The sequence below is a fragment of the Geospiza fortis genome, unplaced genomic scaffold (assembly GCF_000277835.1).
Source record: "Geospiza fortis unplaced genomic scaffold, GeoFor_1.0 scaffold361, whole genome shotgun sequence".
In the NCBI taxonomy this organism is placed as follows: domain Eukaryota; kingdom Metazoa; phylum Chordata; class Aves; order Passeriformes; family Thraupidae; genus Geospiza; species Geospiza fortis.
This window is the reverse complement of record NW_005054356.1, coordinates 1108327-1119687: the sequence shown is the minus strand read 5'-3', so window position 1 is coordinate 1119687 and position 11361 is coordinate 1108327. Positions and strand designations below refer to the sequence as shown.

Below are 11361 nucleotides of genomic sequence, written 5' to 3'. Positions count from 1 at the left end.
TCAGCAGGATAATATTCACTCTGCAGGAAGAAATCTGTTAATGGGTTTGTGAGCTCAGGACTCAGGTCTGCCTGACACCCTCCCAGAGCAGGGTGGAGCTCAGGACCCAAAAAGTCTGGGTGGGGCTGGGAGCCTTTTGTTCCACCTGCTCTGCAGCAGAGGCCCCACTGTGGCTGTGCCAGGCAGCCCTTCCTGTCCCAGGGACAGCCCCAGGGGAGCTACTGCCAGGGAAAGCATTGCTCCTCTCAGGGAATGCACTCAAATCTGACTCATTTTCCTCTCCAGCTCCTAACATCTACTGGGCTCTTGATCTTTCACTAATGTAACCCATTAGTGACTCTGTTTTTCCCTTCCTCTATTACACATTTTGTCTCCTGTGCAATGGGCACAAACACCTAACTGATGTCATCCTGGAACAAGGCATTTCCCTAGAAGTACATTTTAAAAAAATTATTTCCTTCTGTAATTCACATAACTATCCCATACAGCAGCTTTCCTGTCATGACAGATTTCACAAGAACCCCTGGTAATGATGCATATTTATTCTTTCCTGTCTCTTTTGAATGATAAATACTCATTCTTCCCCTTCTAGGCACACTCATTAATCTGTTTGTCAACAAATTAAATGCCATTATCTTGCCAATGCTATTGTTTCCAACTGCCTCAGTGCCTTGGTGCCTCCCCACGCACTCTGAGCACGAGGCTGCTGAATGTTCATTAATACAGACAGTTTGAATTCCCAACGAGACACAAAACTGAGCCAAGAAAAGATTTGTGATGCAGCAGCTGTGGGTGCCACTGCAGTGAGATTTCAGGAGATGGCCTAGAATGGTTTGGAGGGAAAGGTGCCCTGGACAGACAATCCAGAGTACCCAAAGGAGTGGGATTTGCCCAGGAGTTTGGACCTCTCTCATGTTCTGCATGACCCCAGCTCTGGATCCTCAGCACAGGAAGACATGAAGCTGCTGGAGGTCCAGAGAGGCACCAAAAGGATCAGAGGGATGGAACCTCTCCTGAGAGAGCAGCCTGACAGAGTTGGAGTCAGCCAGCCTGGAGAAAAGAAGGCTCCAGGGAGATCTTGTTGCAGCCTTTCCGTACTTGAAGGGAGCTTATAAAAAAGATGGAGACAAAGTTTTTGATAGGACCTGTTGTGGTACAACACAGGGCAATGTTTTTAAACTGAAAGAATGAAGATTCAGGCTAAATACAAGGAAGAATTATTTTATAATGAGTGGTAAAACAGTGGAACACACTGTCCAGAGAGGTGGTAGATGCTTCATCCCCGGGAACATTCAATGTCAGGCTGGATGGGACTCTGAGCAATTTGATCTCGTTGACGATGTCCCTGCTTATTTCAGGGGATTGGACTAAATTCCTTTAAAGATCTCTTCCAACACAAAATATCCTATGATTCTGTGCTTAGGAGAGGTTTAAACACTGATCTCCCCATTTGGATGAGTGCTTCCCCCCTCTGGGGTAGGAAAAATAACCCTCATGGCTACTGCTGAGCCCAGAGTGGCTGGAAATGCACTTTGGAGGGAGCCTGGCCATGGCTGGGATCAGAGTCAGCCCCCAGGCTTCCTGTGAGTCCCTCACCTGGCCAGGCAGGGGTCAGGACAAATCGTGACAGTGAAAGCCCAGCAGTGAGGCTCTGTGTGAGTCTGGGCACTGTCAGGGCAGCTGTATCTGAGCAGAATTCAAGGATGCTAATTTTGGACTTCATCACTGAAATTTCACCTGTGTCCTGCTTCACTTCATGCCTTTCTGCATCCATTCCCCTGTGCCCTCATCACAGGCTGGTCAATTTGATGAACTGCTCAGTGATTCAGCCTGCACTAACTTTCACAGCTAAGTGCTTTTGCCATCCTTGCAGAGACAGTCCTGAAATGAGCAGTGCTTCACCATCTCAAACCAGGGCTTTGGAGGCTGATTTCTTTTCTTCAGTACTTCACCAATTCCCTGTTCCACTCTAACTGCTCAGATCCAATTGCAAATCTTTTTCGTGGCAGAGTCTTTTTGGTTATCAACTTTAACCTCAGAAAACGCTCAACAGCTCTGGAGTCAGGTACACTAAAAGAGGACTCAGAAAACAAGTTGAAATAATGTATTAAATAAAATAAAAATCATATTGGGAAAATAAACACACATCAACTATTGGAAGATCAGTTTTTAGGTGATATTCTGAGTTTGATACTCCTTGCCCTTTGGTGGTGTGTTCCTAGACAGAAGAGTGCTCACCCAGGAACTGTGACACCACAGCTGTGTGCTCTGAGAAAATTCATTGCTGTTCTCAAAAGTTGCTTTGCCTTGCTATCCTCATTATTTAAAAAAAGGAGAAAAAGGCTTTAGGGAAGTAAAGGAAGCTCAGCAGTTTTCTCAGGAACATCAAAACCAACATTTCCTCAATATCATCATATGTTTTATTCTTCACCTGCCCTGGCTGGTTGGCTGTTTCACACAGTGGCTTTCACAGTGGAAAAGAAGTGTTTCTAGCTGTGTGCCATGTGTTCAGTTTTTCTGAATGTTCCTGGCATTGTCCCCTGGCCTATCATTATTAACCTCATGTTCCATTAATCTTACTCATCTTCCCACTAGCCAAGAAACCTTCAGCACCCACGGAAGAACTGGAAGATGCCAGCCTGCCAGCATCTGAAGACAGTCCACAAGCCTTACTTGTACCTGAATCCACAGATTCCCCCCAGAAGCAGACAGAAAGAAACCCAGCACAGCTTCCCAGCCCTCCATTGCTCCCAGCTCCACCACCTAAGGCAATCTCCAAAATCACCAAGAGCATAACAGGTCAGTCGTCACTGCTCAGTAAAGATTTCCCCATCCTTGATGTGCTGTTCACCTCCACAGCACTGTCAAATCCTTTTCTCATGCCTGTTTTGAAGCCCCAAACTGCTGAGAATCACTCAGTTATAGTGAGCAGTGACCATGTCTGGCTGCCTGATAACAATGCACTGATCTTTGTACTTCACAGATTTATCTGAACCTCTCATGGGGATTATTTGTTGTGAGTCTACAGCACTAAACGCACATAAAACAAATCAAACCAACTGCAAACATCTGCTGAATCTCATGCTCATATTGATATGCCATAAAACACAAGGAAGATTTAAATGTTTTCATTACCTGGGCTCCCACTGGAGAGCAGGACAGCAGCCAAAATCTAGTTCAAGTCAAAGGTTCTGCAGAGGTTTCTGTCTGAAGGGTTTGCTCTCTAGGGCAGGTCTAAGCTAGAGCTATGAAATCTGCTCTGAAGAGTGATACACCTGGCAATCCTCTGTGCCAGACTTTATTGAACATTTCCAAAAGCAATTCCCCTGGGCCTGGTTTTCTAATGTATTGCCAATGTTGTTACATTTCTCAACATTCTGGCACTGCAGAAAGGGTGCTAAAATGAGAATGATTTTAGTTGGTTCCAATTTCAGGGCCCCTACATATGGTAAAAGCAGCTAAAAGGGCCTTATTGCAAATGAAAATCAAGTCCTGACATATAAATGTCAGACCTGTTGGATATTTAGGCTTTTAAATGACAGCCATTATGTGAGCCCTGATTTGCATCCACACTCATCGTCTGGCACAATGAGCAGGGTTTTCAAAGTCACCAGGAAACAAAACATCAGAGGGGTTCTGTGACCTGACCACTGGGGCTTAGAGAAAATATTGAGGTTTTCAGCCTCTTTAAAGAAAATTACAAGTATTTGTTTCCCATGGAAACAATTCATACTTTTAAAAGCTGTAATAACTCAAGTGGGAGCTGGATTCCAAATGGTGTTTTAGTGCTCCTCAGGAGCTGCTGTTCAGGTTATTTCACTGTCCTGGGCTGTGGGTGAGGCTCAAGCCTCCCCTTCTCCCCTGCAAGAGGAACAGACAGCCCCAGGCCCCCCCTGCCTTTGCTCAGCTGAGAAGGCCATGCTTGGCATCAGATGTATTTGGAAACCTGACCCATACAGGGTATAGAGATTACACCTCCACCAAGCACTTCAGAGCATTTAGAGTTCAGGTTTTTTTCTGCTTAACTCAAGTATTTCCTGTAGCATCTGAGATATTTTGAGTTTTGGTATTTAATTCTCATTTACATTTTCCACAAAGAACAACTCTGAATTTTCTCAATGACTCCAGTAACTCTAGACCCTTTTCCAATAGTGATTATACATGTTTATTTTTGTGGGGATGTGGGGGCAGTGCTAAGTTAAAATTAAACAAATACCGTCAGTGAGTGAGAGGAAATACAAAAGTGTGGGGAGAGAGAAAGGGCAATTATGAAAGAAAAGGAAGATGAAGAGGTTGAAAAGCTCTTTTGTGTTTAGTTTTTCCCCTCCCTTAACAATGCTAGGGATGCTGTCAGCAGAGGAGTGAGGAGTAAGTCAAGCACCAATTAATCAGAGAGAGAAGGAACAGGGCAAGGTGCCAAGACATCACTTTACAAGATTATTCACTGAACATCTGCCATTAGGACAAATAAGGTGTGATCTCAGGAAATTCTCAATATTGTCTAAAGCTGGAATGAAGATGAAATTGGCTCTTGAGCTGTTCCAGGAAGAAGCTGGTGTAAAGACAAAACAAAATCTTCTCTTTCTCTGCTGAGCCCTGGCTCTTGCTCTGAGGAAACACAGACACCCTCTCTGTGTGCAGAGGATAAAGTGGCTCAGGAGGTGCTTTTGTCCATCACCTCAGGCCATGATTCAGTGGGCAGCAATTGATCAGAAATCAATTTATCATTTATGATCTCCACAGCAGCACAGAATCAAACCCCCTGAGTACCAAACCGAGCTTTGCTCAGCAGAGCTTGGCTGTCTCCTGGCTGGAGCAGCACCTGATCAGTGCAGGAGGAGCTCTGGGGTGGGAAGGTGGCTCACACATTGCACATCAGGCATTGACTCTTGCAGCAGTGCCCCTGAGCCTCCAGACTTCCCAGATTTTAAACTGGGTAAGTTCTGGGCTAGTTTGAATAGAAATGAACAAAGCCATTGCTAAAGGTTCTGGGCTGGAGGGACACAAATGTGCACAAACACCTCCAGAGATAAAAAAAGTAATTGAGAGATTTTGTTGTGGATGCTCTCCCCCTCACCCCACAAACACAAAAAGATACCAGGCTTAGTGTTGCCACACTAAGATTTTCAGTGTTTGACTTTGGTTATGATTTCAGATTCTCAGTGTTTGACTTTGGTTATGATTTCTTATTAAGCAAACTTAAGAAAATGCATGGTTTGGTAACCCTTATGCAGGATGTTGGCTCTGACAGGATATATTTAATAACTGAAGTTAGTATTTTTTTGCTCTCTCCAGTTTTCTAGCAAGCTACCCTGCTAACTGGAACCAAGTCCTTGTTACAGGACTACTTCAGGATAATCCTGGCCTGAGCAGAAGTTTTTTTCTGCTATGAATTGAAGGATTTATCTCAAAAGTAAGAGGAAAAAAAAAAAAGGAAAAATTACCTATGAAAGCACGTTTGTACCAAAGCTGGGCAAGCTGTGCCAGTTTAAATTCCTGTGTGAAGCACTAGGTGGCAACAAGGGACAAGAAATACTCTGGGATGAGAAGCTCAAATTGCCTTTATCCACCCACAGGGTGTAATCATCTGCATGTGCCAGAGGCATGGGACACAGATATAGGAGAGGGGGAAAGGGGAAGAGGACAACAGAAAAACTGATCAGCATCTTTTTCAGGGCAGATGTTCAGTCGTCCTAAGGGATGTCATGTGAAGCCACCAAATTTACAACCAGGGAAATGTCCACTGTGCTTCAGACTCAAATGCTAGGAAATGTATAAATCAGTCTAAATGTGTAACTCTGATTTCGGACAAAAGGTTTACATTGCATAGAAAATAGCCAAATTTGGGGCTAAATTTGCCCCACCTTTCTTTTTTTCTTGTTAGTGCTCAGTACCCCATCTTTCATTTGGATGTCATTTGGCAAGTTTTGTTATGCAAACATTATCCTCATATTATAATGATTTTGGCATTTTCTCCACGGGCATTTGAAAGACAGAGGTCTGGGCTGCAATCACAGAGGAGCAGCTAATAGGCACTGGTACATTTTGTCCAGACTCAGAACCACAGGGCATAAATTTTAATACAGTCTGCCAGAGTCCAGCAGAGAAAATGCTAGATTGGAAAGCCACCACAGCCCAAGCCTTTGGTGGTTAGGAGCAACAGTGTGGGCAAGCAAAAATGCAGTGGTGGGCTGGGAAAAAGGAGAATCTGATCCTGTGAGAAAGAGGGGAAGTGAAGAGGCATCTGTTTTGCTAGATTAAAGATCTGGAGTGATACAGCGAGAGCCTTTTGAACTCAGTTACTCAGCCAGTTACCTCACAGCAAGAGCAAAACATCACCATTTATCCTCTGTTCAATACAACAAATTAAGTTCAGTGCAGACACTTTGCAAAAAGAACAAAACAGAAAAAGCATTGCACAACCTCCTCCCCTCTTGTGCTTTGACAGCAGGAAGCGAAACAGACGATCCAGCCATGAAATCTCCTCCTTCCACCATCCTGAAGAACTATGTCATTGTGGGTTCCTCCCAAATCTCAGGACAAGCTGCCCTCTTCCACCCCTCTGGCCAGAAAAGCTGCGAGCCCCATGGCAGAGGCCAGGTAACAACGCCCACTGGTTCCCCTCACCTGGCTGCCGTTCATCTGCCTTTACCTCCCAGCAGAGTCATTGAAGAACTCCACAGGGCTCTGGCCACCAAACACCGGCAGGACAGGTACCTACAGCCTGCAGGCACAGGGCTGCATGAGGACACTCATCCCACCACTTCATTTCTCTTGGAAAATGTTCCTATCCTGTTGCTGGTGTTTTAATTGCTGCTACAGCTTGGGTTTGCCTTCCTTGCGGTGTCACTGCTTGGAACAAACACCCCTGGTTAAAGTGCTTCATTTGGCAGCTATTTCATTGTATGTTCTTCCTTTATAAGGAGGCTGCTGTGGTGCAGGAGTAGGTTTTCAAGCAGGTAGAATGAGGTGATCATCCTTGATCTACTGCAAAAGAAAATCTTCCCCACAAGATACCAAGTTAGAGTAGGAAAGGCACATCCTGCCCAAGTACTCTACACATGAGAAATGCTGCGATTTCTGTCTCTTGGCTGACACAGGAGCACATACAAGATCCATTTTTAATACAAATGTGTTTGTGGGAGTACACTGGGTGCTGTATCTGGGTTCCATTATAAGCCCTCCTGTGTATCAGAGGAGGACAGAGCTAACCTTTGCCATCCCAGAGCTTTGGAGTGCAGTTGGTAGCATTTCTCAGTTCCCTAACAACTACTGCCCCAGGGAACAGATTCACATGATGTCATTTCCAGGCCCTGTTAAACCTCTGTCATGATCATACAATATCATATGAATGGTCATATTTCATGCCATGCATGTTTTACATTTAGAAGGATGTGTTGTTGTGGGGTTTTTAATCACTACAGTGTATCTTGTGACCATATATCAAAGAAAAACATTATTCACCACCCCTCCATGTCTTATTTTAATGGCAGAGACAGGAAAGTAGATCCCCATTAGCCATTCTCAACTTGAAAATGCCACCCTATGTTGGTCCATGCTGAACACCCTGCCTTGCCCTTTATGAGCTACTGGACGTTTTTCTCATTCTCATGTAAGTTTCTACTGCAGCAATAAAACAATGTTTGTAAAATCTGGGCTGTGCATCTTCCACCCATAGCTTCCATGGAAGAGAAAGCAAAGGCTCTCCAAAAAAAAGGGTGGATGTCCGTCCCTCGAGAACGTCGAGTATGGAGCGCAACAAAGAGAAGGAGAACTCGCTGAGTTATGGCAGTGACTCAGAAAACAAGAGGAACTCAGTTAAAGAGTCAGATGAGAACAAAGAAAACATGATCATGAACTCGGAGCTCAAGGAAGAGTCTGTTTTTTATCAGGATGAGGAAGTTCTGAACGACTCTGTTATTTCTGGTAAGCAAAATCCCTGTATTACAAAGATACAATCCCACAACCAAGGGAATGCTCTAAAGGCAGCAGAAAATATTGGGAAGGGTAAAATCCTCTACTGTCACATCAGCTTTTAGAAGGAACCCTGGTGAAAAGCTGAAGTTAAATTGGAGTCACAGGGATTGTGACCGTCCTAGTGTTGCACACCGAGCTGTATCACTGTGCTTTACCCTCTCAGTTACTGGTGCACCCTTGGGCTGCTCTCTATGAACAGCAGCACTCCCAGACATCCCCCTGGGAGCAGCCAGAACTTTCTGCACACCCAGTGCCAATGCTGCCGTGTTCTGCAATTTCAGGACTATTTTTCCATGAGGTGATGATACATGGAAAAGTGATAGAGACCAATCAATCCAGGAAGGACAAACACATAGAGAAAATATCTTAAAGAATAAAGTTTCTCTCCATCTGGTCCATTTTACCCCTTCTTGAGACATATGGGGAATGCATTTTATAATCCTGTGCAATTATTTCAGTGAGCTTTGGCAAAATAATCAGCCCTCATTAGAAAATATGTTGTTCAAGCTTTTTAATGTTTTCCATGTTAGCAAGACAGATTCAATCTGAAATGAATCCTTCACTCTCTTCATGAATGCATTAAAAGAAGTCAGGCAGAGAACAATTTATCAAAAAGAAATTGTTATAGCAGATGAAAGATGAATTCTAAAAGGTGTCTTTGAAAGCATGAGCCAGCAGACAGGACATGAGTTCTGCTGCTCTGTCTTAAGACACCAAGTAACAGAACAGACTCGTGAGGTAAGGCAACAGAAAAGAGTCCCTTGCCTAATTGCTGTGCATTTAAGGATAGCTTAAAACACAACAAACACCTTTTAAGTTCTACCTTTTTTCCTGGCTATGTGTGTAAAAGTGGCCTCTTTTAATAAAAATTCTAAGAGCTAGAGGCAACCAGCCAAGAAAAATACATTATCCCCAACAAGCAAAAGCAAATCTGAATATTTAACTGTTGAAGGTGAATCTCTCTATATTTAACAAATAATTATTCATTATTACGATGATAGGAGGGCATTTGTTATTGTACAAGTTTCAGTGATATCTAGAAGCAGCGCTGGACTTTCCACAGTAAGTGCTTGAGTTTTGGAAAATTCCTGCAGTTGAAGGACAGTGCTGGTGTACTGGGGATGGCTGAGGCCACCTGAGAAAAACAGAGCTGCTTTACAGATATTTGGGCATTATTGTGGCTGCAACAACACTGCTGCTTGGCACAGAGGATGCTGAGCTTTCACTGATGTCCCAGAGCAAGCTGGGACATTCCCAAGGCATTTCTGGTGTAGAGGCGCTATAGAGGTGCCAGTGTTCACAGGGACAGCACCAGAACAATTCCCTAAACATCTCCAGATTCCTTCTGGTTTGAAGAGATCTGGGCTGGTTTCCAAGTCAGGGAGTAAAACTACCCATTAATGCTGAGCTGCTTTACAATCCCTGTCCTGCCTTAGCACTGTCACCTGCTCTGCCACTGCCACCACCACAGGGCACAGTGCCACAGCCCTGGGGCTACAGGGGGGTATAGACACGTCACATAACTCTGGAAAAAGTGAGGAATTATGCCTTGGTTTTCTATTCCTACTCAATAAATCATTATTTGAAACCTCTGGAAACACAAGGCAAGATGAGCTTAAAAACCAACATAACCAGAACATAGCCCACAGCTGATAACTGGTGCAATCAAGGTCTGTCCAGCATCAGGCAGTGTTAGGATTTGCTATTTGATTGATAAAACAGTGAATATGATAAAAAGAACAGTAAACAGACAGGAAATTAAATGTAATGATTTGACTGAATTGAAACAGGGAGTTTTTACAGGAACCTGCAGCCTGAACATGAAAAGGGTGTGAATTTTCCAAGCATTTCTTGTTGACCTAGCTGAGGTGTGATAAATCACTAAACAATCCAGCCTGAGATAGATGGTCAGGGGGCAGACTGGCTCTGAATGTGCCTGACTGACTAAGAAAAATAACCCTTAAAAAAAGAATACTTAAATAAGGGTGTTTGCAGGTTCAGTTTCTACTGAGGTAGTGATGAGGAAGGAATTTGCCTCAGGATGCTGAAAATGGATGTGGAGAAGAACAGCTTGGGGCTTTCTCTTTGTTAAGTTTTGTTTTATTCATGTGTACTTATTCTCTTTTAATATAAAGATTTTGCATGTATACTTGCATTTTAACCTGTTCTAGTAAATGATGTTTCATTAAGAACAGTCCACCTTTGATTGACAGAGGGAGCTGACACTGTTAATTAGGATTTTGACCCCACTTCCTTTAAAGTCAATGACAAAAGTCCTACAGATTATATCACTTTCCATGCCCCCAAGGTGCCCTACCCTGGACACTCTGCATGGCCAGTGCTGCAGCTCCCGTGGACACACAGAGCTCCTTGTCACAGAAACCTCCTGACATGGCCAAACTCCTCTTATAACCTCTTTAAAACACTCAGGTGAAACTGGGGATGTGTGCAGGGATTCCCAGGAGTTTCCTAGCGTCAAATGTCCTTCAGGTTATTTCCAGCAGGAATTCTGTTGGTTCCTCTGCACCCACTCCCAGTGTGGTGAGAAACCCTGTCAGAGTCCCAAGTCTGTGGCTTTGTGAGCCAAATGCTCCTGATGGAATCAGATATTCAGTTAGCAGAAGGCTCTGTGTGGCAGCAGCCAAATCATTTCACTTCCCTACCCATCTGTTAAATGTATATCTGCTATTTCAGACAGGGCTGTGTGGTTTAATTTAATTAATGCTTGCAACAGACTGTGAGAGCATTTCAAGGAAGGTGCTAAATAAGGGCACAGCTTTTTAGGCTCCAAAAAAGGGGTTTTGAGCTGATTATGGTTTCTGAAAAGTTTAACTTTAGATCAATGCAACTACCAGATTTTTCACACAGGGAGACCAAAATTACTCTGCTCCACTTTTTCCAACAGGTAAATGTGGGAAGGAGGCTGTACAGACTCCTCCCTCTGCATAAAGAAACTTGAGATCAGTAGTGATAATAAAAAAGGAGGTCCATAGATCCCTAACAAATAAAACCCCAGTATTTGAGAATGAGAACCTATTTAGGATTTAGAATCTTGCTAACCTCCAGAGCATCCTTTAAAAAATAGACTTTAATCCTATCTCAAATGCCAAACAAAAATACCAATTAAATGTCATTTTCTTTAAAGATGAGGTGACCTTCTCTAGAAAAGGTGAGGCATGAAATTTAAAAAACCCCAAACCCTTTAAAGCAAAAAGGAACCAAAACAAATTAACCTCCTATTACACACCATGCTCCCAAGATGAAACAAAGATTTAACTGCAGTTCCTGCATGCCCTGAGGAATATTTTCCCTCTGCATTTGCAGGGATTTTGTGTCTAAGCCCTGCTCAGCTGCAGTGCTGCTTTCTGACTTTAATGTGTACAA

The 11361-nt window shown here is 43.6% G+C and overlaps 1 protein-coding gene across 2 annotated transcripts in view; it reads left to right on the top strand.

Moving 5' to 3' along the window:
* Positions 1-11361, top strand: part of PHACTR3 (phosphatase and actin regulator 3) — a 47941-nt gene that overhangs the window by 7023 nt on the left and 29557 nt on the right. The window contains exons 4-6 of one of the 2 annotated variants that reach the window (XM_031059117.1): positions 2596-2799; positions 6452-6713; positions 7679-7926. In XM_031059117.1, coding sequence (XP_030914977.1) covers positions 2596-2799; positions 6452-6713; positions 7679-7926 — 714 coding nt within the window. Of the gene's footprint in view, positions 1-2595; positions 2800-6448; positions 6714-7678; positions 7927-11361 lie in introns of both variants that reach the window. The other variant, XM_014308079.2, reaches the window with a different exon arrangement.